The 26,431-nt window shown below is 35.8% G+C and overlaps 1 protein-coding gene across 1 annotated transcript in view; it reads right to left on the bottom strand.

The window, feature by feature from the left end:
• The window catches only part of EDNRA (endothelin receptor type A), a 46,044-nt gene that overhangs the window by 15,800 nt on the left and 3,813 nt on the right, over positions 1-26,431 (bottom strand). Inside the window, exons 2-3 of the mRNA XM_023530221.1 lie at positions 25,272-25,756; positions 1,687-1,814 (exon numbers count right to left, since the gene is read on the bottom strand). Coding sequence (XP_023385989.1) covers positions 1,687-1,814; positions 25,272-25,691 — 548 coding nt within the window. The 5' untranslated portion in view covers positions 25,692-25,756. The remainder of the gene's footprint in view (positions 1-1,686; positions 1,815-25,271; positions 25,757-26,431) is intronic.

Consider the following 26,431-nt stretch of genomic DNA (forward strand, 5'->3'; position numbering starts at 1 on the left):
TTTTTTAAATTTTTATTTTTAGTAGAATACAATGCAACCAAATCAAGACTCAAAGCAAATGGTATCTTATCTTCAGGAATTAAGTGTGGATGATTCATTCTCTAGTGTGAAAGCTTTAAAAATAGAAATGTCAAAATAGATTCCCTACATACAGGTCCCAAAGCTTAGAGTCAATACCAAATGAAATGTAAAAATAATAAAGGACCAGGGAACAAAGAACGATGAGTTTATTACCAAGGAAAAACCTCTTGGATTAAGGCAGATTTCTGTGGGAGTGGAATTTTAAAAGGGTTTATCTCCTTGATTTAAAACTGAGACCAAGTCTTAATAAAATAGACGCATGAACTATTTTCTTTCTTTCTTTCTTTTTTTTTTTAAAGAATGTTTCATTTGATACAGGATTAATAATTTGTGATGTATCATTCAGTTCATTTTTCTCCATGCCTGGTGATTGTGTGGGTGAGGTGGACCTGTATCAGAAATAGGGGTCTATGACTTAAATCCCTCCATTCTTCCCTTATCATCTGCCCCAGTTTATCTACTCCCCACAGGTAGAGTTTCTACTGGGGAGATTAAGCTCAGCAAGATGGTCCTCTGAAATTCCTCTAAGGAAGAAAGATGGGCAGAACAATGTGAGCTAGAGAAGAAATGGAGAGTTTTGATGATTTAGGAATCCCATTATCTGAATACTTCCATCATGTATTTCCTTCTCCCTTGTTTCCAAACCATGAAAACTCCTAGGGACAGCAGCCAGGCCTTACCCTTTATGTCTGTCTACCATCCCTTTCCTGCCCAAGTCTCTGTTGGACTAAATTATGAATTATATTTCTCAATCTGTGGATAATTTATTATATACCATATCACTGAGGAATAAGTACCTTAAAATATTTTTATTAAGGAAAAATATATTAAATAGATTTATATGAAATATATAAGGGACCATTATACCATGCCACATAACACTATAAAATGTACTCTAAAATTTTAACAAAACATATTATAGGAATGAAAAGTTGCCTATATTTCTTACAAAACCAAGCAAGTTTTCCCCCTCCCCTTTGGGTTTTCTTGTCATCAGTGTTTTTCTTCTCAGAGGATCATACCTAGCTGCTCTAAAAAATTCTGTTATTTATAGTAGCCAGGTATCTTCCTCATCTTTATTCTCCTATTTTTCATTCTTGGTGTCATATGCTGTTCTTGTCTGTTTGTTGTTGTTGTTGTTGTTGTTGTTGTAAATAATCTTGTAAAGAACATCCTTGCGAATGAATTCTCTGTTCAAATCTTGGATTGTTTCCTTATAATTGATCCTAAAAATTGTAATTACTGGGTCAGAAGCAAAAGCATTTATAGGATTTTCCTTTCCAGAAGGACTGTTCGTATCTCTACTCCCACCAGATATAGAGAAACATGCTTTTTAAATATAATTTCTTTATTGTCATAAAGGTGTCCAATGAATATAATTGGCAAAATGCTCTAGGTACAAATTACCTGAGCCGAAGATGGCTAATAATTAGCAAATGTGTAAAGCAATTATCAACAGTAGAGCAAGATTGTTAATATTTTAATTCATTTGTAACTAACAACTGTCTTGGGCACTAACTCTCAAGGCTTTTTGACTTCCCTTTTTTTATGACAAAAACGCTTTTCTAAGTCCAACAAAAGAGTAAAGGGAAAGAACCACATTACCTGTCAACGCTGAGAGCACAGAGATTGAGGACGGTGATCCCCACTGAGGACTTCTGCAAAAAGGGGAATAGCTTGCAAAGAAATACGCCAAAGTCATTATGATCAAAAGGCCAGCGCCCAGCCAACAGCTGAAAAAAAAGGAAACACTGTAGTAAGAAATGGCAGAGCTGGCATGGAATACATAGACACATATTTCTAATTATCTTCCAAACTTCTAAGTTTTTATTATTCCTTATGCTTTCCAGTTAGCATGGTAGTAATAGAGTATACTTCTTAATATTATTTTTGTATTTTAAAGCCTCAGCAATCTGGAAGGATCTGGAGAATGATATCATATATATTCTTATATGAAGTAGTCAGACTGCCTACTTTTCAAAGAGTAGCAAAAGTATGGGGTTGGGGTGACAGCTTAACATAGAAACAAGCAATCATGTCTTATCAATTTTTGCTATACCGTAAATAAAGCAAGTCATTTTCAACTAGTGGCATTAGAAGATTATATTATCTCCTGGCAAGAGCCAAAGATTTAAATGTGAGGTTATAGTTAATACAGGGAAAATGAAGTGGTTTAGGATGTACTGACTGTCAGCTGGTTAACTCCTAAAGCCATTTCGAACTTATACTTTTCTCTGTGCTTAAGGGGCTGACTTTGCTTCAGTAAGTGTGTCAGAACTGACCTTTACTTAGGCTCACACTTTCATTAATACAGAAAAACGTGATTATGGTGATCTCTTTGTATAATTTGCAGAAAATCTATTCTTCCATGTTGACAATTTAAAATCTTTGTGAAATCATGTGGCATTTATCTTTGTCTGACTTATTTCGCTCAGTATAATAACCTCTAAATCTAAGGAACAAAAAGAACAGACTAAATGAAAACAGACTCACAAATACAGAAGACATTCTGGTAACTGCCAGAGGGGAGGAAGGTTGGGGGGCTGGGAGAAATGGGTGAAGGGTTAAAGAGGAACAAATTTGTAGTTGAAAGATGGTCATAGGAATGGAGAGCACAGCACAGGGAATGCAGTCAGTAGTATTGCAATGGCTGTGTGTAGAGCCAAATGGGTGATAGAGTAATTGTAATTGGGGGAATCGTTTCATAAACTATATTAATGTCTAACCAATGTACTGTATACTTGAAACTAATAATAACTAACTAACTAATCTATGTTTGTAGGGAAGAATGGACACCCTCTAGTGGCTGTGGTACAAAGCAAGAACAAAAGTCCCCCATGGGTTGCTGATACTTATCTAATTAGGTATTGTACTAGGAGCAGATAGTTCAGCTACCTAAAAGGGGTTCCTGCTGAATATAGGTCTTTTCAAGAGTAAAAATGGTATTGATTTCCTTTCTAATTTTTACTTAGTGAGTCAGAATTTAAATTTACTCCACTTAATAGGAAACATTATCCTACTAACTAGATAAACTTGTCTTTTTTTCTTTTCTTGCAAAGTACCTATTGCTATAGTAATTATAAGGGGAGCTTTAAATTTCTGTTCTACCTTCTCTAACAGATTATGTGAGGTTTAATTTCATGGTCAATGTGTTCATTAATATGAGTCCATTGAAAGAGGATGGAGACTAGTACCCCATAGATACAAAGTCAGAACCTAGGTGTTTGGAGAATTTAGTATCACAGGGCTCTCCGATGTTCTATTTTTATGGCTAAGACCCCATATGACTTAATTACAGAAATTCTCTTTAGATTTCAAACATATTTCCCTTCTTCTGAATAGTTTTCTGAAAGGATCTTTTACTTCAATCCAATCTTGCCTCTGGTCTCTTCTTCTTCTTACTCTAACCAGTCTTGGTTGGTGTCTCCTCAGAATTTCCATGTAAACATTTGTCCAAGGACAACTGGTGTGCTTTTCATAGAAATACTGCCATCAACTCTGACAGTTTTCATGAAGCTAACAATTTATACCATTGATGATTGCTGGTTATTAATGCTTGATGCAAGTGGAGACATAAAACATGATTTCTGGGATGAATCCCCTATAAAGAAAAGAAAACCCGAAAACTATATTTTATAGAATGAGAATTTAGTATTTCGTCCCAGAATTCTAATTCTTCACAAAAGACAACAGAGATGTAATTAAAATGTGTAAGAGTTGTTATAGATATGCTTTTAAATAATTGAGCTGTTAAAGTTGGTTCATTCCCAGAGATGGAAGATCCTAAAATCCATGTGGATTGATTTCATAATTCACACATCCAACAATGAGAAAAAAGAAAAGGATATTTCTTGCTCAACAAGGGAGACTATGAAATCCTCTGAAGAACTAAGTGACAAGTGCTAAGAGAAATGATCCAGAAAAATCCACAACTGAGTATTTATTGTTTCAGTCCCTTCCAATCTTGATTGATTTTTTTCCTTTCTCATGCCTGCTTAAACTTTTCACTAGGGTTAGGTGTAAAGGAAAGACTGAAAGGAAGGATATCATGGTATTGGTGAGCATCAAAACGATCATAGAACTGTCTTTCTTTGATAAAAATATATATTTTGTTATCTTTGTTATTGTTATTTTTCTTTTCTTCAAGAATGAGCATTGATTCTTTTTGGGAAATTATAGACAAAGAGGAATGAAAGAGATCATTAGATGAAATTTTTAGGTACAGCCACAATGTGGACTTCTCTAACCTATATCTGCTTATTCTGAAACCTGTATGGATAGTGAACAGTCCAGAGCAGCCAGGGGATATTAGATCTCTGCTGGGGGCAGCTTCTTCCTTTCTAGTTAAAGATGGCTTCATCAAAGAAGCCTTCATTAATTACTCAATCTGTTTCTTGGAACCAATTGTAGGATTGCTTTCAATCTTACATTTAAAGTCTCCTTTCATCTTACTCAGTTTTAGCAATAAAACATATACAAAAGGAAGGGGTCATCAAAGAGGTACATAGTGTTGCTCACCCATTTTTCTCTTATTAGAAGAGTCATTTTGGAATTTCTGAAAGACTACTGGGAACCCATCCTTTCTTTTATATATTAGCAATTAAAACTGAAAATACAATTTAAAATAGTAAAAATAAGCTGTATATAAAAACATAATGAAAAGTCTCCCTTCCAATGACGTCTCCTAAACTTCCTGCCCAGAGGCGACCACTGTTAATTGTTAATTGTGTTTTCTTCCAGAAAACTTCCTATGTACATAAAAGCATGCGCCTTTTAAAAAAACAAATAGAATCATATGGAAATAATAGCTATTAACAGTCTTTTATGATCTTTTTTTCCTAGAATACTTTTCTGGGAAGCAGTTTTATTACCTACTTAAAAGGTTTTGATTTTTAAAAGCACATTGATGAAACAATTTAGTCTAGGATAGAAAAAGATAACTGCTTAGGACGAAGCTGGACAATGGCAAAAGAACTAGTTTATTTTAATAATCTACTAAGAATTCAATAAAAAAAAAACCTAGTCTGACAAATTGACAAGTTGGATTGGTTCACAGGGTTAATCTGGCACCTTGGAGAAGTCATAGCTTATTTTTGCCATAAAAGGGTCCGTGCTATTATTTAACCCTCATATTTATAATTTCTAAGCACATTACACAGTATGTAGCCATTAATAGGTGTTGAATGAATTAATAATTTCAACTCATTAATTTTGGACATTTTCATATTTGAGATTAGATAGTACCAATTTTGCCCTGAAAACATTCATCTTGTAATTTACTTTCTTTTTAAAAGTTATTTCTCAATATGTCAAAGTGCTTCCACTCTTAATGTGGAAAGAAAAATGCACCTACCAACTTCCACTCTTAATGTGGAAAGAAAAAATGCACCTACCAACTAGTTGTTTCAAGAAGTGGGAGAATACTGTTATGTTTAAGATCCAGGTTGAAGAAGGGCTGTCACAAGCTTTTGGGCTTGGATGGGATGGCTCTCCTGGGAAGAGCTGCAGAGCAGGCACCTGGAGATGATGCACATCTTATAGTCAGGTGCACACTGTGCTGTCACCCTCTCAAGGGGATTGCAAAGGAGCAGCCCAGAGCAACCACTGAGGCAGCAGAGGGCAGCCTGCCAAGCACGGGCATCACTGAGGGACACTTGCCTGGGTTCTTGCCTAGGAGATTTTTCTACAGTTGAAATATAAGTCAAGTCCCTGATCTTCATCTGAAAATTAAAATACTACTAAATGGCACAAATTACTATAGAAATCCTGTATTTGTATGGCTGATTTGGATTGTGTCAAAATCAACATCATAAAATTGACAGGTTACATTTTTTAACCTATCAAAATAGATTTACCAAAGGACTTGTACCACATGATACACTGATAAGCACTCTGTTTTTAGAATGACTAGATCCAAAAGCAGGATGTCTGTCCACTATTATATTTAGTACAAAGCAATATCCACTTGGTTGGGACCTTTTAGATATGTGCAGTGTACCTGTTTATCTCAGTTTCTGGAACACACCCAACAACCAAAAAGTAAGCAAAAATGTAAGGAGCCAAATGGTTGATGTGAAATTTATACCCTAAAGCTCATGTTCTTTACTCATGAGCAAACTGCCTGAGTCTTCACTGAGGTGGATTTATTTTTACTTTACAGCCAATGCTATAAAGTTTAGTTTTCATTGTTCTTTAGTCTATTGCACATCCACAGCTACTCATTAATGGGAACCCTCCAAAGTGATAGTTCTGTCTTGGCTGTACATTACAATGATTTAGGGAGCTTTTAAAAATCCCAGTGCCTGGGTCATGCCCCAAGACTAGTGCTTCTTATCGTTGCCTTTCAGGGGACATTTGGCAGTGTATGGAGACATTTTCGGTTATTGCAACTGAGGGATGGGTGCAGCTACTAACATCTATTGAATAAAGGCCAGGGATGCTGCTAAACATCTTTCAATACACAGGACAGGTCCCCCAACAAATAATTATCCAGCCCAAAATGTCAATAGTGCTGAGGTTGAAAACCATGTCATACACCAAATCAGAATCTTTGTGGTTGGGGCACAAGCCTCAGTAGTTTTTAAAGCTCCCAGGTGATTCTAATGTACAGCTAAGGCTGAGAATCATTCATTGCTTTAGCACAGAGGTTCTCAAGCTTTAGCAACAGCAGGATGATTTGAGGGCTCCTTAAACCGGATTGCTGGGCCCTATCCCCAGAGTTTCTGGCTCGGTAGGTTTTAGATGGAACCTGAGAACCTACATTTCTAATGAGTTCCCCAAGTGATGCTGAGGCTGCCGGTCTACCACCTACACTTTGAGAACCACTGCTCTAGAGGCACCATGATTGAGAAAAAATGATAACTGACAGCCAGATAGTGCAGGAGGTGCAGAGAAGAGTCTGATACACAGACATAAAAAATTAAAAAAAAAAAATCACAGTGGTTTGGGGCCATGTAGCCAGCACCATTACCCTCTCACCCCACTAGTCCCTAAAGGCATCAGTATGTAAAGGTACAGCTCAATAACAGAACCTCACTGGTATGGATAACTTAATGTTGCAGTCTAATGTCCCAGGACTCACCAGTGTGGCACTACAAAATAAAGTTGTTCTTTCCCTAAACTCAACTTAGGTTGTGAAATCACAAGACTTAGGTTTAAGTAACAAGATTTTCCTGTTACTACTGTGTGACCTTGGGTAAGCCACTTCCCCACTGTAAGTCTCATTCCTGTATTTGTTAAATGGGGTGGTTCTCATACTGCTACAATTGTCGATGACCATTTGGGAGGCTCAAATAGGACAATGCTTATGAAAGAATTCTGTAAATTGAATGTACACCACACAAATGTTAGTTATTTTGAACTGTTACGATTCATAATTATAAACTGAAATGTACCATTTATGCATGACTCTGAAAAAAAAAAAGGATAATATAAATGAATTTACCCCTCTTTATCCATTCCAGATGTAAATATCTCCTGCAGTTTAATGTTACTACTTGGACATTATTTTTGTTATCATCATAGCATCTTAACAATAGGATAAATAAAACCAGTGGCACATTTTTCTTTGTGCCAGTTTTCCCTCCAGCCCATCTGGTGAGGCTGAGGGAGTTTCCTCCTCCCCTTCATCTCACTCCATTCATTGTAGACAGGAATGAGGAATTTGTGAATACAGTCCATAATAGCTGAAAACCTCAAAGTAAATAAAATGTTCTCTTCCCCTCAACATAAATTATTGTAGAGTCACTTGGAATTGGGTGTGACAGACCAAGTACCAATCTTCAAAAAGTGGGGTTCTGAGGGTTTCTTGTTGGGGGAGGGGTTGGGATGTAGAAGTTGGTACATCATTGAATCAGGAGTAAACAAAAACATCTTCCAACAGCACAGACCGAGATCATTGTAAAGCCTGCAATACCCAGGACAGGCCTTTGTAATGAGAACATGCTCTCGGGCTGTGGCAAATCTCAATTCAAATACAATGAAGTAAATAAATCGCTTTGCGTGACTGAGAATAGATTTTGCTCTTCCCTTATGCTTTAATTGCTTCCAGATTGAGGCACAGCTTTCACAGAAATAAAATACAACCTGTGGCTTCCACCCTGTCCACACACTTTTTCTTTCAATAGGCTCCTCTTGCCTCCTGACCAGCCCAAGCATTTGGAGTATGTCAAATGCAGAGCAGAGCGGGGACTGGGGAGATGAGGGGCAAGCACTCCTCTGTAATGAAAGCAAGTGCCCTGGTGTCGTGGTTAAGTCTGGGCCCTGAAACTCGACTCCCTGAGTCAGACCGAAGGCGCTGCCATGTTCCTGACCCAGTGACCTTGGCATGTTGGTCAGCCTTGCTGCTTCTCAGCTTCTTCCTTTAGAAAATGGTAGCTACCTTGGAGGATTACTGTGGGCAACAGAAGAGACAGTCCACAGAAAGGTCTTAAGAGAAGCAAGTGTCAGGAAATGTGAGCTATTTGCGTCAGTCTCTACTTTTTGTCCTATTTTCCAATGACGTTGCGAAGGAGGATCATGCAGGTCACCCAGGTACAGGGTGGTGGCAGACCACAAAAGCATTAAAAACCCCATTCTTGAAGAAATTACTACCCATAAGATGAACATAAATAATGGTTCCTAAAGAAGCCGTAACCAGCATCTGTAGGAGTGCAACACAAGGAGAAGGTGTGGCACAATGGCAGAGACGACGGGCTCTGGGACCCGCTGCTCTGTGCCCTGGCGTGACTTCCACCAGTTAACTGTGAACACGAGGGATTAAAAGAGAACCTGGGCCATATGGGTGAGGTGAGTATGAAATGAGCTAATTCATGCAAAACACTGAGAACACGGCCTGGCCCGTCACGACCATAAGCGTTAGAAACCTGTGGCTTCTAACATCTCCTAAGAGATGTTTCCTGAGGAATTGCTCCTATTACTCTGCACTTACTTCGGAAAACATAGAACCATTGCTACTTGCTGCCCATATTTTTCATTATTGAATATCCAGTGTTCCAGTTTTTGCTGAGGTCTTTACTTTTTTGAATTCGAAGTACATTGATGTTAATAACAACCAGGTGGGGGAGAGGAAAAGAAGAGGAGAAAAAAAAAAAAAACTTTTTAAAGCCAGAGTACCAAAGCCATAAACTTTTTTTCCTTAGAAGAAAGATGATTCACCCAAGATAAGGGCTTATTATCCCTAATAGACTCAGTCACCTGAAGGCTGGGAATGAAAAGAACTGTCTCTTTTTAATAACTTTGTCTGCTGTAAGGATGTCTCTTTTTAATAACTTTGTCTGCTGTAAAGTCTAGTAGGGACTTGAGACTTCTACTTATTTCCATGCATAAAACCAAAGGATCGTTAGATAGAGAAGAATTAAACTTCGCTAAAGCAGGAAAATTCAAAGTACTCAAAACTACACAGGTTAGTGCCAGATATATGTGACAATACTCTAAGATTTAATTTATAATGAAAGAAGGTTTATGTTGCATGAACCCTGGCTTTTCCTGAATGGAGAAAAGATTTCACACATACGTCGTGAGTGGGGCCTTACATTTTCTCGAAACAAAATGCAAGCATAGTTAATTATGGAAAATAAGTGCTCTAACCTAGATACACATTAATGCCCAAAATCTAATGAAAAAGTTTTATTGTTTATTTTAATCAGTGGTCTCTGCAGTAGTATATGCTATTTCTTATTTGAAAGAAACATGCAGACAAAACCAAAGGAGAACAAAACACAACTAGCTTGCAGACATTGCCACTTAGAGATTTAGGTAGTAGCCCCAAAAAACTTACCAGGAAGATGGTGATCAGTAGGAAAAAAGGAAAAACAATGGCATATTTGAAAGCATACAGCTTATTTACTAATTTAATGTAAAAATATCTTAAGGACTGGAGTTAATTCTCCATTGTAAAGTATGTCATGTGGTCACAATTATTATACTGTGTGTAGATGGAAACAATGACCCAACAAAGATATGGTATACAGCATGAAGAAAATGATACCATATGTGTCTTTTTGAGGGGAAAAAAGAATATAATTGATGCTGAAGCTGTCATGTTATAGTAAATACGGTTGAGGTGATTTTGAATTTTTAATAACAAATTCATTAGAAAATAAAACTTCATGATTTCAATAGCTAAGGCATAAAGCAAAATAGAAGACATATTTCAAAAGTTACCAGTCATGTTATGGTGCATCACAAAAGAATGAGGTGCAGTTTAACAATTCCTCTTTAAATTTTAGAAGCCTGGCATTTCTAGAGAAATGCGATGTACGGTCTAGAGAATATTAAAACTACAAAAGTTATACTTATTGTTAATAGGAATTGTGGGACATAGTGAAGGAGAAGTTAGGAATTCTGGCTTCCAGCTCTAACCCTGCTGAAATTGTTTGGATCTTGGTTCCCTCCTCCGCCAAATAAGTGTAACGAAACTAGATTATCTTTAAATTCTCTGCCAGCTCTTAAATTGTATGATTTTTTTTCACATTAGAGTTCTAGTGTGTAACTGGTTTCTCTGAAACTATTTTTAACTGCATTTATCCTTAACCTAACCTCGATCTTTCCCTTCGTTTTATATAAGTTCATTTTTTCTATTTCTCTTTTATTCTTCTTATTACCAAGTATTTCTGTCCCCTTTGCCTCTTTTCTTCTGCCTCAACGGATTAAGGATGTCAGAACCTGTGGAGTCCCACAGACTGAAACCTTGAGACTCTGTATTTACTTTGAATGTATGAATAGTATTTTATTACTCTGCAGGGAAAAAGCTAAAATACATAGTAAGTTTACCAGTGAGCTACAAACATCATATTGTAGATATAATCCTAACTATATAAAATGAAGGAAAAAATAGTAGGCTATTTTAAGCTTCGAGTCAAGGGACTGTTATAAATAATGTAAAATTAAGACTTTTAAAAGAGTTTTTGAAAATTAGTTTGATATTTCTTTATGTCATATTAATGGTAATTTAGAAATGAATTACCATTAACTTGTACTAGTCAAGAACAATATTTTTAACCTAGTTTTACTTTGAGCTTTGATATTTGATACATGCTGCATCTCCACTGTAAGAATTCTGCTTATTTTTACTGCTAGTAGAAAAAAAAAACATACAAATTTAGAGTCTAATGTCATCAGCCTACAGTGACACCAGGATTCCTTTCTTGACACCTGAATACTCAGAGAGACTTGTACCATAACCTTGAGATTAAGGCCAATGTTTTATTTTCTTTTCAGTCTTTCTCAAAGGACCTGGTACATTGTTCCACAAGCAGCAACTGCCTAAGGAATATAGACTGCCATGAAAACCAGCCATTTAAACAAATGTTATTAACAAGAGTCTGGTAAATAACATTTATCTTAGATTTTAAAAATTATAGCATTTCAGACTTGGGCAAGTGCTTAGGTATTATTTAGATCAGTGGTTCTCTCAGTGTAAATAAATGTCTTATGTTTTCACAATCATCAAATGTCTGCCGACCCCTGGGGATTCCTGAGAACCTTTTATGGGGTCTGCAAGATCAAGATATCACTAAGATTATTACCTTTTTCACTGGTTAAAATGTATACTGTTGGTGTAAAAGCAATGATGGGTAAAACCACAGGTTCCTTAGCATGAATCAAGACAGTGGTAACAAACTGTACTAATAGTCACCATATTCTTCACCATCACACACTCACAGTGAAAAAATTGAGGGATTAAGGGTAATGGTCAGAAGTTCAGCAAAGTCACAGGATAGAAAAGCAATGTATAAACATCAATCGCATTTCTATATACGAGCAATGAAAAATGCAAAAATGAAATTGGTAGACAATTCTATTCAAAATAGCATAAAAAAAGAATAAAATACTTAGGAATAAGTTTAACAAAAGAAGTGTAAGACATTCACTGAAAGCTACAAAATACTGAAGAAATCAAGACCTGAACAAATGTTAATGAATTTGAAGAATCAATATTAAGATGGAAATTTTCTCCACATTCATCTAAAGAGTCAGTACAATCCCTATCTAAATTCAAGGAAATTAACAAGTTGATATTAAAATTTATATAGAAATGTAGAGGACCTAGAATAGCCAAAGTAATTTGGGAAGGGAAGAGCAAATTAGGACTTAACAGTATCAGTTTATAATCTCCTCCAATACTATAGTATTCAAGAAAGGATAACAGTAGACAGACAGACCAGTGAAACAGAAAAGAAAGTTCAGAAATAAACCCTTAAACATTAATGTCAACTGAGTTTTGACAAGGTTGCCAAGGCAATTCAATGTGAAAAGAATAGTTTTTTAAGCAAATGGTGTTGGAACAATTGGATATGCCTATGCAAAAAAAGTGAACTTAGATGCTTGCCTCACATCCTACATAAAACAATTCAGACTGATCATGTATCTAAATATAAAAGCTAAAGCTATAAAAGTGTTAGAAGAAAACAGAATTTTTTTGTGATCTTGATACAGCAAGATTTCAAGGTATGATACCAGAAACATTCATAAAAGAAAAATTTGATAAATTGGATTTAATCAAAATTAAATTTTTTTGCTCTTCAAAAGACACACCACTAAGAAAATGAAAAGCCATAGAGTGGGGAATATATTTGCAAAGTATATATCTGATGAAGGACTTCTGTCCATAATACATAAAGAACTCCTACAATTAAAAAATATAAATACTAAAAGATTTAAATAGACATTTCACCAAAATAGATACACAAATAGCCAAGAACATGAAAATTAAAAACATTTAACATCATTAGAGAAATGCAAATTAAAACCACAATGAGATATCTCTATGTCATTAGAATGGCTATGATGAAAATGACTGACATAAGTGGTGAGGATATGGAGAAATTGAAACCCTTATATAATGTTGATGGGAATGTGGAATGGTACAACCATTTTTTTTGACACTGATATGATTCACCAATATTATTTCTATTCAGTGTTACATATACTCATTTGTGCATGTTTAGTTCTGTAGTTTGTCACATGTGTAGCTTTGTGTATCTGCCATTAGTCAAGGTATGGAACAAGTCCATCACAAGGATCTCTTATGATGTCTTCTTATAATCACACTCCCCTCTCCTCCCCCTTGCCATCCCTGACCCCTGGCAACCATTAATCTGTTCTCCATCTACATAACACTGTCATTTCAAGAATGTTATATAAATGGAATCACATAGTATGTAATCTTTTCAGATTAGCTTTTTTCACTCAGCATGATTCTCTTGAGATTCATCCAAGCTATTGAGTGTATCAATAGCTTGTTTCTTTTTATTGCTGAGTAGTAGTCCATGGAATTGATGTACCATAGTTTGTTTAACCATTCACCGATCGAAGAACATCTGGGTTGTTTCTAAATTGTAGCTATTAAATATAAAGCTATTATGAATATTCATGAAGAGATTTTTACATGAACATTATTTTAATTTTGGGGGGATAAATGCCCAAGAGTGCAATTGCTAGGTCTTATGGTAATTGTATGTTTAGTTTTACAATTAACTGCCAAACTCTTTTCAAGAATGGTTCCACAATTTACCATTCTCACCAGCAATGTATGAGTAATTCAGTTTCTCCATATCCTTGCCAGCATTAGGTGTTGTCATTATTATTATTATTATTAAATTTTAGCCATTCTGATAGATGTGTAGCGATATCTCATTGTGGTTTCAATTTGCATTTCCCAAATGGCTAATGATGTTGAACATCTTTTCATGTCCTATGGGTCATCCGTATATCCTCTTCAATAAAATTTTTGTTTATGTCTTTTACACATTTTCTATTTGGATGATGATGATGATGATGATGATGATTATTGCTGTTGAAGCAAAAAAATAATAATAAGGTAATGAAGCCTTATTTATATTTTTTTGAAGTTCAGATCTTGAGTTTTGACCATGCTATGGGAAAAAACAGAGGAGAATCAGAAGCAGGGATGAAAGGCAGGGGCAGGGCAGCTGGTGAGATGCCAGAGGGATTGACTTTTTTGGTCAATGGCCAGATAGTAAATATTTCAGGCTTTGTGGAACATATGTTGTCTACTGAAACTAACATAAGCAGTGGGCATGGCTGTGTTCCAATAAGAGTTTATTTACAAAAATAGATATTGGGCCATATTTGGCTCACTGGCTGTAGTTTGCCCAACCCTGGGTCAGAGACTCAGCCAGAAGAAAGGTGAGTATGTGGTGCTTGCATATTAGGCCCTGGGATATCACCTTAGTGGACACTACTGGATTTATCTCCCCTCCTTTATGGAGGCTGCGTAGCTCGAGGCATTTTTGAGGTCACTCCATAAAACCAATGAAAATATTACTGCGAAACTACTTCCCCAAAACAAAAGTAGGAAAAGTTTTAACAAATCTAAGTTTAAACCCATATTTACGAGATTCAAAATCCAGTGTTCACACATTTTACGCAACTTTGAATACCTTCTTGGGAATGTTTAGTATTATTTTCATTGGAAGATACTTCCATTTCAAACCTACTCAGTGGTTTTGATAAATAAAATTTCTTCTTAGGGATGCTACAGTGCAAAATTTTGTTGATGATATCAAGAAGGATTTTCTTTTAGATCTGTCTTCATATGCAAACAATTTAGTAAATTTCTATAACAAACCTCTCTTAACGATCTCGTCTTGGTATAATGTAACCAAATTACAACTAAATCTGGAAGTTTTACATAGCAACTGGCATGCCCCAATATATGGCACTTAAGAAAAGTAACCTCAGAGAGATTGTCTGGAAAATTTCATCAATCTAACTTTAACTCTCTGTAATCAGTGCTGCTTAAGCTGTTTCATGGTGTGTTTTAAAGTTTTAAAAAAATAACCATTTATTATAACAGTAATGGGAAAATGCTGAAACCTAATGTTATTTCTGTATTTCTTGAGATTAATTTGATTAATTTTGTTTTAGCTGTATAACTTTAGGAGAAGGAGAGATGACAGTTTTTCTGTTTTTAAAGAATGTTAATAGATGTTTCATATTCGAAATGTTATGTGTGTGTGTGTGTGTGTTCAGTGGTTTCAAAAACTTCAGAAAAACACTGACTATAAAATTTCGTTGGCATTTAGGCTAATTTGATTGAATATATGCTTATATTCTCAGATAGAATGTGAGCAACTTAAAGTCATGGTTATCTGAGATGTCTTTGTTTTCCTTAGAAACTTAGTAAATGTGTGAATTGGTTTGGGGATTATCCATTATATGAGGCATATAATGAATTTGCCTAAAAGGCAAAAAAGAACTATAATGAGTAAAGTTCATCCACAGTCCACACAGGTCTTTACAGCTTTTAAAATTAGAAATGAATTCTGTCTAGAAAATTATGCCTAGTTCCTAATACTGTACCATGCCCTGATATAGTTCTCCAAAATTATTGATTACATATAAAAGGATTATGATCAAGGTTTATATTAAAATTTTATATAGCATATATATAGTGATACATAATATATATACTCCATATATACTTCATATACTATACATATGTAGGTCTTATATATGTGTATATATTTTTTCAGCATGTATTTGCACACAAAATCATGCATGTGAGAATGTCCATATTTCTAAATGTCATCTTTTATGCTTTCACATTCCTGTGTATCTGGTAAACATCTAGGAAGGAAGGTCTAGAAATGTAACTTTTAGTTTTATCAATAAAATCTGTTGCTTCCACCCCAACTGAAACTATGAGCTAGCCACGTATACTCATTCTCTACATCCTGTCCACAGACGAATGCCTAGTGTTTTCAGTGATAAGTGGGGACACCGTCTGGTAAAAAATATTCTTCTGAGCAGATAGATATATGCGTCTAGGCAATTTGTTCATCAAAGAACTTAACCCTTCTTTTCTGTTTATTTTTTATTCACTGGCTCCCTTCTGTCTGTTGACCTCACCAATATGACAATGAGTATAGAATACAGAAATCCGTTTACCAATGTCCAAATGCAATCTGCAAGACTTATAACATAAATGCTATTCTGGAGAGCAATCTCTGTATCATACACATTTTCCTTTTAATATGTTACTTCTGTTTTAAATAAAGAACTAAAAGAAGGTGTTGGATTTCATGAAGAGAAAAGGGGATGACTTTTATCTTTGAACATAGTTTTTGAAAATATATATCTGTTCTAGGGATGCCATTTCGATAACTATGAAATTTGACTTATGAGGTATATGGGAGAGAAGCTAGCTTAGCTAGCAGCATGGCCTTTGACATAAGACTGGATCCAAATCCTAGCTCTGCCACTTGTTAGCTGTGTAACTTTGAGGAAACTTCTTAAACACTGGGCCTCAGTTTCTTTACTTTTGGAGTCAGGCAATCTAGTAGTGAATTATAGGTTTTTTTGTAGGGCTCAAAAGAGCTTGACACAGACTAACCACTAATTAAGCTTTAGGTAATATTATTCTTATGTTATATATTGGTGTAAATAACATTTTAAGATTGTATACTTTTTCTTCATTAATTTAGGAAATGGTTTTCCACATAGTAGCCAGAATGTTCTTGTTAAAATTTAAACCAGATCATTTCATTCATCTGCTTATAACCTTCTAAAAGTTTCCTATCTCACTCAAAGAAAAACTCAAGACTTTATAACAGTGTATAGGTAGGGAGACCATGTTTCCTGGTTTATCCAGGACAGTCTTCATTTGTGCTTACTGTCCAGATATAATTACTGATAGTGTCTCCTTTCACTCTCAAAAGTACCCTGGTTTGAATGACAAATTATATGGTCGCCCTATTATTAGGTCGTATGTTACCTTCCTCCCCCATATTCTGCTCTACTCCCTGTAACCTCATCTGGTACTAATCTCTCCCCTCCATCCAACTGCCATGGCCTCCTTGCTGTTCTTTAAGCCTTCGGGCTCACTGCCTCAGAATCTTTGTACTTCCAGTTTCCATCGTGGCTGGAGTACTCTTACTTAGATAGTGGCACGGTTTGCTCCTTCGTCTAAGTTTTTACACAACTGTCATCTTGTATTTTCCACCCACTCTAAAGTTAACATCCTCTTCCCTTTCTTTCTATTCTCCTTCCCAATTTTACTTTTCTCCTTCCCAATTTTACTTTTCTCCTTAGCACTTATCTCACATACTATCTATTTACTTATTTAGCTTGCTTATTGTCTCGTTATTCTATTAAATGTAAACTCCACAGGGCAAGGATGTTTGTCTGGTTTTGTTCACTGCTATTTTCCCTCAAAGAGTGGTATATAGTAGATGCTCAATAAATATTTATTGAATGAATAAATGAAGAACATTTGGACAAGAAATACCTGATGTAATTCGGTTGGCATCACCATTACCTTCTAGTAAATTTGTTCTGAAATAATAAGACTCCCATGTTTAGTATAAGTGTTATGAGAAGCATGATTTGACCAGTTTCTATAATTGATTCTAGTCTTGAATTAAGTTGTTTTAAAAGTTGCGATGGCAAAAAAAAATGTAAAAAAAAAAAAAAAACCCTTACAGATGTTTAAATTCTAAAAAGTGACCTCTAACTCTGCACATCTGAAAATAATATTAAACCTTTCTGAGGGCACACTTGATTTTTGCTTCCTGAGTCCAGGAACACTGGGGACTTCAAAGCTTTCAAATTTAAATAAACATTTTAAGGTATGTGGTTTTGTAAAATTTTTGATGTCAAGTTTAAAAATAAGGCTACCAAAAATTAAGACCGAATGATGCTTACATTCAATTCTATTATTGACTGATATCAACTATCAACTTTATAATATAGGAAAGTTCTTCCAAGAAAAACTAGTCCTAGTTAAAAATAAAATTTTAGCTACAGAAAGCAGTTACTCTAATTCCCAGGAGAATATGGTAGATCCAGAAAGCAACTGTAGAGTTTCTGGCAGTTTACCAAATTTATTTTGACAGAATTTCTTAAAACATTCCTTACTTAACCTCTCTAGTCTTAGAATCAGCTTCAGAGATAGTAAACTTGATTCTCCATCCTCTTTCATTTTAGTTTTACATTCTTCATACTAACTCTATGATATGCTAATAAAGAAATAACATGCACATCCTGGCAACTCATAAGATGAAGACACTATAGAAATATTTCAGCATAAAATAGCCAGAACATCTGGTTTTATTGATCAGAATGCTGAAATCAGTATAACATTCGCACATGTACTGTGTACCGTGTGAAAATTCCTTTCTTGAGTAAAAACTTTTATGTATTACTACTTTATGTTAAATTTAGAATATAGCGAGATCTTATGAGCTGTCTGTTTGATGAAGGGTCATCATCAGGAATTATGCTTTTTACACCTCAGCACCTTCCTAATGAAACCATTTCTCCTTCTCAGCCATGGGAATAATCTTGCAGTTATGGAAGGTTTCCATCCCCCATCAGAAATGGGGATAACTGTGCTGTAAGCCAAATGCTGAGGTTTAGCAGAATAACCTCACACGAGAATAATTACTTTACATGCCCATGAGAGAAAGCAATGAGGTTCCCAGACACAGGAAACGAAAAGTCAGAAGGGGAGATAGAGTTGGAGAGGGTTCTGAAGACTTTCCAGACAGCAACTTCCTTATAACAGCAAATTGGGTAATAAATTTATCACTCTGTCATTTTATATATAATATATTCTTAAATCACCTAGTTAGTTTAGCATAATGAACTTTTGCAATGAACATGCCTTAACTATGTCAGAAAATCAATCTATTATTTTCTAAAGAACAAATACAATCTTTGTGATAAAAATGTTCCTTTTGATATTCCAGATCACTTAGAGGTTTAATATTTCAGTCATAACCACAATTACAACTATGCTCAAAGAATGCATATTGTACAGAAACCTTGAAAAGAACCCTTCACTTGGTTATATGTACTAGAGAGAGAGGAAGTTAAACAACACAATGCCTGACCCATAGTAAAAGAACTCTTGACCTCTAAAGACAAAGGGAAAGGGAGAAAATGATCCTGTTGTTACATGCTACTCTGCTTTGCATGCAGATTGACGGTCCCCAAGACATTCCTGGTTTGCAGGAAAAAAATAGAAGTCCAATTAATTCAAAAAGCAAGTCTGCCTTTAGATCTAGAACTACATGGGAGAACATTCTTATAGAGGCAACTGTAGTACATTTTCTTATTTTACTCATTCATCAAGAATTTTTAAGCTGGGCACAGTGCTGGGTGCAAGAGATATGATGATAAATGAGAATGATGGCAGCTTGCCTCAAGGAACTTGCTGTCTAGTGGGACAGACAGGCAAGTGAATTGGCAAATACAATAGAGTGTGTGTTAAAAGCTATTACAGGGTTAATAGAGGGTGTCATGGGAACACAGGAGAAAGGCATTAACCCAATCTGGGTCATGGATACTTGCCAGACAAAGAGATGTTTAAGCTAAGATCTGTAGGATAGGTGGCATAAGCCAGAAGAGGCACAAGGTAGAAATATTCCAGGTAGAAGAATCATCTTGGGGTTCTCAAATGGGCCAGGTTAGCTGGAGTAGATGGAGGCAGAGGAAAAATGTGAAGAGGTGCCTGGAGAAGAGGCAGGGTCAGAGCCATCTATGAGGACAACTAGCTGGGAGGCATTGCACCAACAAGGGACAGAGATCTTGGTCAAAGGACAAAATTTCTCTCTTAAAATTCAGGCAATACAGTTTCTGTACCTCATGTTATGATTATAGCACTGTTACTGCAGTGCATGAGAAAGGTCTTTTTTTATTTACTTAATGATGATTAAAAAAGAAAAAAATACCCTTATCATGCATGCAATTTGGTGGGTAATTTGATCAGCTTTGAGGAATAGCATGTGCAGACCACCGAAAATACCCTGTGCCTTGTCCATTAATGAAGAATCTCCCTGACAAATTATCATCATCATCACTACCATTATTTTAATTTGAAGGTCTCAAAGAACTCTGATTAGAAATTAATTTTAACAGTAAAGACCCTAATCAAAACAAATCAGATTAATAAGCATTTATTGAACAACTACTATGTTTGAGGCATACAGTCTATAAACTGTGGCAATTTGTTTTTGAGACAAAAATCTCCTTGATGATTTGATGTGTTGAGAAACAACTTTTGTATGACAGCTCCGACAGGATGGATCCCAGTTGCACAAGATGTCAAAGGCTTTGTGAATATGAAGATAACTGGCTCTCTGTGAACATCTCTGGTTTCCACATTTCTCAGATCCTCTGCCAGAACACCATATTGGGAGCCTTGACTTTCCATTGCAAAACATTCCTGATCATTTCATACAGAAATTGTATTTGTTTATTTTTCACTGTTGATCCCAAGTGGTGGTTGCTTAGAGTGAACTCAATTAGTAATCAACAATCAGTTACTGGAAGCTGTCACTGGCTATTTAGCTTGTTCTTCTGGATCTGCTTTACTCCACATGCTAAATGGGGACATTATTCACCTACAGAATTGTCTGTGACCTCACTGGTTCCAACTCCTGCCGTGCATTTCAGAGATTTCTAGTTCAAGTCGTCGGACTCAACTCCTCCCCTCTTCCTGTGGCCACCATTCTAATCTTCTCTACTCGTCTCTTACATGTGTTTCCTCACAATTCTGTTTCTACTTAATAGGCTGCAGTACAGTGGTTTATGGCCATCTCTGTGTGCACATATGAATGAGCTGTTATCATCCTAAAAGAGTACGGTGCCAGTCCTGCTTTAGGGTTTCTACTCTACTCAAAATTATAACCCATCTTCCTATAGACAACACTTCATGGCATAAACAATATTTCACAAATCACTGTGTATTCTAATCAGTATTGCCATTTAGTAATTGGGGGTTATTTTTGGTCCCTAAACACAGATATCCTTGTAATGAATGCAAATATTTTATATATAAATTTACATGGCTAAGTTTTTGCATTTCTTGAATAATCAGGATATCAGATAAAGTAATGTCCTGATAAACTGAATCCATCATCAGTTTAAGTTATAAATGAGGATATTTGAAAGGGTCCACTAACTCCTTTCCTTTTATCCCTCCTGTTCTTTTCAGTCTTATTTTGAAATGAGTGATTTTTTTTTTAACAATTACAGTTTAGAGTAATCCTTTGACAAACTTAGTTAACAGCTTTTCAACATTGCCATTTTCAAGACTTTTATGATTGAAAAACAAGAAGATAACTGGCATTTATTTGCTTCCTTAGCTTCCTTCTGCTTTATATTTTATTGTCTCAGAATGTCTGATTTTATCACTAGGTAATATAAAGTGTCTATGTATATGTAAGTGTAAGCAAAGGTCAGAGAAATTTCTTTCTACTTTTTGGTTTATTTTTTTATTAATGCAACACATGTAATTCCATACCTAACTCATTTTTCAATTTAGGATTTGTAATGTCTCAGAAGCAGCAATTTGGTGACTATATCAGCCTCTCTAAGAAAGTTATTTAGGACAAGGGTCCCCAACCCCTGGGCCTGGACTGGTACAGGCCCGTGGCCTGTTAGGAACCGGGCCACACAGCAGGAGGTGAGCAGTGGGCGAGAGCAGGTGAAGTATTATCTATATTTGCAGCAGCTCCCCAGCACTAGCATCACCGCCTCAGCTCCACCTCAGATCATCAGACATTAGATTTTCATGGGAGCACTGGTCCCTGGTGCCGAAAAGGTTGGGGACTGCTGATTTAGGGCACGGAAAGTTACTTAGGGGTAGTGATGACATTCTGACAAGAGCTGAGCATACATTTTGGGAAGTAGGTAGGTAGTAGGGCTTGTAAAGTATGGTAAGAATGGAGAGGGCCTTGACTACTAAACATGAGAGCTCCTGGGTGTTTCTGAGCAGTGACAGTAGAAGCAAGATCCAATGTCGGCTGGAGGGAAGAAACCTTGAAGATATGGAGATTTTTTTGGAAAATTTTGGAAATTGTGTAGAGCGACCACCTCTTCCATGCACAGAGAACATCCAGAGCCACCCAGTACTAGCCAAACGGGAAAATGACGAATTAGAAAGAGCCCACCTGCCTGATACTTTTGCTGCATTGCTTTTCAGTTATATTTTACATCACATTCATATATGAAACACTTTCAGTACAATCTCTTCCAAAGTGAGAGAAAGGGGATAAAATGTGAATAGAAAGAACACTTTATCACTAGTAACAGTACTGCAGGGTAATCAGCAAGTCTGCCTCACCCAAAGACACAATCTTCACACTGTTTACTTCCATTTATGCTGACTCCGATATGACTCAATGCAATGTGCTCTGCCCAGAGATACCCAAGAACTGAGTATAATAGCAACTGATAGAATTGTCAGACATAGTGACCTGTGTGATTTGAAAATTCATCTTTCTTTGAAGAGCACAGGAGATACTTTCCATGGTTGTTCTTTCAACCTAATTCTTCTAATAATGGGGGAGATAAAGAAGCTCCATGGGTCCGTTTAATAGACTGTTCTCCAAGTCTATGCATTATTTTCATTACATAGGTACCTAAACATAATGGCGAAGTGAGATAGACAGCTGCTACTTTGCCCTGAAATACAGAGTAGATTGACATGGTTAAAGGAATCACAGGTCTGACATGTGAGACTCCAAAGCATTAGAATGTTACAGCAGGAGGCAGCTGTGGAGAAATGGCAGGGGGGCCTAGAGCTCACTTGCTTGGAAGGCTATCTCTTGACTATCCTGGGCAGAAGTCAGAGAAGCAGCAACGTCTTATGGTCTCCTAACCTAGAGAAGAGGACTAAGAGAAAGAAGTAGAAATAACTCCCAAATATTATGAGGCTTTTTAGCTCATTCCAATGCTTTTCTCTTTTTCTCTGGAAAAAGATTGAAATGACTAAAGAATATTTTCATTTAACCCAAAAGGTTTCCTTTCTGTAATATTGGTTAAATGACTCATTACACGGGTTTTAGAAAAATAGGAATTACATAAATCTTCTCCTGTGATGTAAAAACACCATAGCCAAGCTGTCTACATTACTTAGAACTACAATAGGTATATAAAGTGCAATCATCCCTCAGTATCTGTGGGGGATTGGTTCTAGGATGCCCGCCAATACCAAAATCCTTAGATGCTCAGTCTTTTATATAAAATAGCATAGTATATGCATATAACCTATGCATATCCTCCTGCATATTTTGAATCATATCTAAGTCACTTATAATGCCTAGTACAATGTAAATGCTATGTAAATAGTTGTTATAGTGTATTGTTTAGGAAAATTATAAGAAGAAAAAGTTTGTAGATTTTCAGTACAGACACAGCCATCATAGGTTTAACTACATAGTCACATCAGCAACAACATGACTAATTTTTTTTCCTGATTATTTTCAATCTGCAGTTGGTTGAATCTGCTAACATGGAACCCATGGATATGGAGGGACAATTCTATTGGATTTCCAAGAGGTAAGAACCATATAGTCAAATAAAAATGTGTTAATTTTTATCCATTACTATATGAATGTAAAACAAATGTTTAAAAATTTTTTTCAACTAATTTGGAGACATTCCAGATTATCTGACTTAAAATATTGCTATGGAATAGGAATGAAGTTTTTAGTCTGTTGATTGGCAGGTTGCAACTCAAAGCAATAAGCAAGTCTTCTCAACAGCTGCAGATATTGATTTGCTAAGAAGCTGCTTTGCACATGGTGAAATGGGAGGTATTAATTCAGAGATGGTTAATTGTTCTCCTGAGCCCTACTGGGTTGGTAAATGGTGTATAAGAATAATCAGTGTTTAATACTCCACACCATGACTGCTGAAGAGTCAAATTTCGAACATATGAACATTGTCAAATCTATTATTAAAGAAATATGTTATGAGAAAGCCAGGTGTTAAATACACATATTTCATAAAGAGGAGATAAGTAACCCTTTAAAGAAAAAAATTAAAGTTCTGTAGCATATTCTAAACCTTTTAAGTTATTTACACATGTTCAATCTTGCATCATTGTTCAGTTCTAAAATCCCATTTTAAGTTCAAATAGAAAACACATGTATTTCTGCTGTTCTGTGGAAAGAGATGATATATGATTTTTTAAAATTATTATTTGTTGTCAAGTTCCTCCAATTTGGCAAACAGTGTATTGGAGTAATTTTGAAATGTTTTTTATTTGTACTGTTCACAACTATAATCATTGTTTTCACCATTATTGTTAGACCACTGATTTTTCTGGTATGCTAGTATAATTTTGCCTCACTTTAAGTTTATATATTGGGGACTGGAAGACTACTGTTCTACTTAAAATTTAGCATTTCTTCAATCGACAAACTTGCCATTTAAAGTCATATTTCAAAATATTGTTGCTCAGAATAGCTTCATTTCCATGGATAATACATAGAAGAAAAAAATAAGTGTGGAGGAAAGTGCTTTTCCTAGGCTTAAAATAAAGACATTCCATAATATCTGCCATAGATCATGTAATTTCATTTGAATTTTAGTTCATTTGAAGTCTTACAGCCATTTTCCTCTCACAACTATCAGACCAAATATGGAATATCTACTTCCTTTTGGCTTTAGTGTGTTTTGGTACTAAATAGTCCTGAAAACAAGGTGACCACAGTAGTGGTGGGTTAGTTATCTGCCTCTTCCATTCAAGCACTGATTTTGTCTAATTTGTCTTTGGATCTTATTGCCCAGCTCTGAGGCGGGTGCACAGTGAGTACTCTTAAATGTACACTGAAGACATGAGGGAGGCAGCAGTAAACTGATCCCTAATTTAAATGGTTTTGGTAATACTGCTCAATGAGGTCAACACTGGCCTCCTACCACCTGGACCACATTACCTCTAAGTCTCCCAGATAAGCGAGGAAAGCCAACATGCCCTTTGGCTCCAATCATCAGTCCAGACAATCAAAATAAAATAGGTGCTTTTCATTTCAAGCCATACTGTGGGTATCTGGCCTCTGAACAACACTGCATTAAGAAGGTAACTGAAATTGAACATATATTTAAGTACTCTATTCAAAATCAAGTATCTCCCCAAGATTGCCTATTTACTCAGCAAGCGCAGGGCTGGCATGAGAATTGATTTATAAAACACTACGACTTTGAAGAGTCATCCTTGAAATACTATTTGGTTAACAGTTAAGTTAGAAAAGAAGTGTAACATTTAACAAATAATAAAATTTTAAAATGTCACTGAATTGTAAGATAGCAGAAACTGCTCTCAGTAAAAACAGACTAAAATTCAGAAAGTCAGAAAAGTCTGCAGTAACTCTCTTACTGTGGAATCAGAACACATGTTCAAACCTGCAGATATATTTGTGGGTACTTCCTACCTTAAATACATTGATAGGAAGATCAATGACCACATAGATAAGGTCTCCAAGGGCAAGGCTGGCTATCAGCGCGTTGGGGCCATTCCTCATACACTTGTTCTGGTAAATGATCCTGAGCAGAGTTGCATTCCCCACCATTCCCACGATGAAAATAGTACAAGATATCACAGTGTTAATGTATTTGAAAGCTGAAGTAATCTTAGTCTGCTGTGGGCAATAGTTGTGCATTGAGCCATTGCTGGGTAAGGCCAAATTAGTGGGTCGATGAGTGGTAACCAAGAAGCTGAGCTCTGTCCCACGAAAAGTGGTGAAATCTTCCACATGAGTGCTTAGATTTGTGCTGTAGCTCTCAGGATTATCACTGATTACACATCCAACCAGTGCCACCCAAAAAGACACACTAAAGCAAAAGGTTTCCATCTTGATGCAAACTTGAGGAAATGTCTCTTTTTGTGTTGCTTTTGTACCCTCACTTTTTTTTTCACCTGGAAAAAGAAAAGAGAAAAAATAATTCTGGTTATAAAATCTAGTTGCCAGTAGTATTGTAGTCAATAATTATTTATTTCTTCAATTAAAAAGCAGGATATATTTGGTAATGAGATAAGATATATCTATGTCAGCTTACCCCATGGAAGAACAAAACCAGAAAAGACCAAAGCTCTATTAGGGCAACTTATCTCTATCCTTGTCTCTTTCTCTGTATATCTCTCTCTGCCTCTCTCTCTCATCTGTATCCACAGTTATATTTATGTCTAGATTATAATATGGATGAGGATATGTCAGTTTTCTTTCAAGAAGTACATAAAAAGTTCCTTTTTTTTTTCTCTTTACTACATCTAGGCTGATAAGAATCTGACTTACAAAAATCTTCAAGAGTTGAGATATAAAATTTCATTTATTAATGAAAGAGAAAAGGCATTATATGCTGAGTAAAAGTTACATAGTTTTAAGGCATAAAATTAGCAAATTCTATAATTAAGAATCCAATATTCCAAAGTGTGTGCTGTTTTGCACACAGTAAACAATAAACATAGGGAAAAATACAGCATAGGTAGCCATTTAAAGTGTTATAAAATGTTAATTTAAAATCGGAACTCTGGTTAACACCATTAATACATATAATAATCTTAGTTTCAATTAAAAATGATATAACTGAATAC

Source organism: Pteropus vampyrus, unplaced genomic scaffold, assembly GCF_000151845.1.
Source record: "Pteropus vampyrus isolate Shadow unplaced genomic scaffold, Pvam_2.0 Scaffold47, whole genome shotgun sequence".
NCBI classification, from domain to species: Eukaryota; Metazoa; Chordata; class Mammalia; order Chiroptera; family Pteropodidae; genus Pteropus; species Pteropus vampyrus.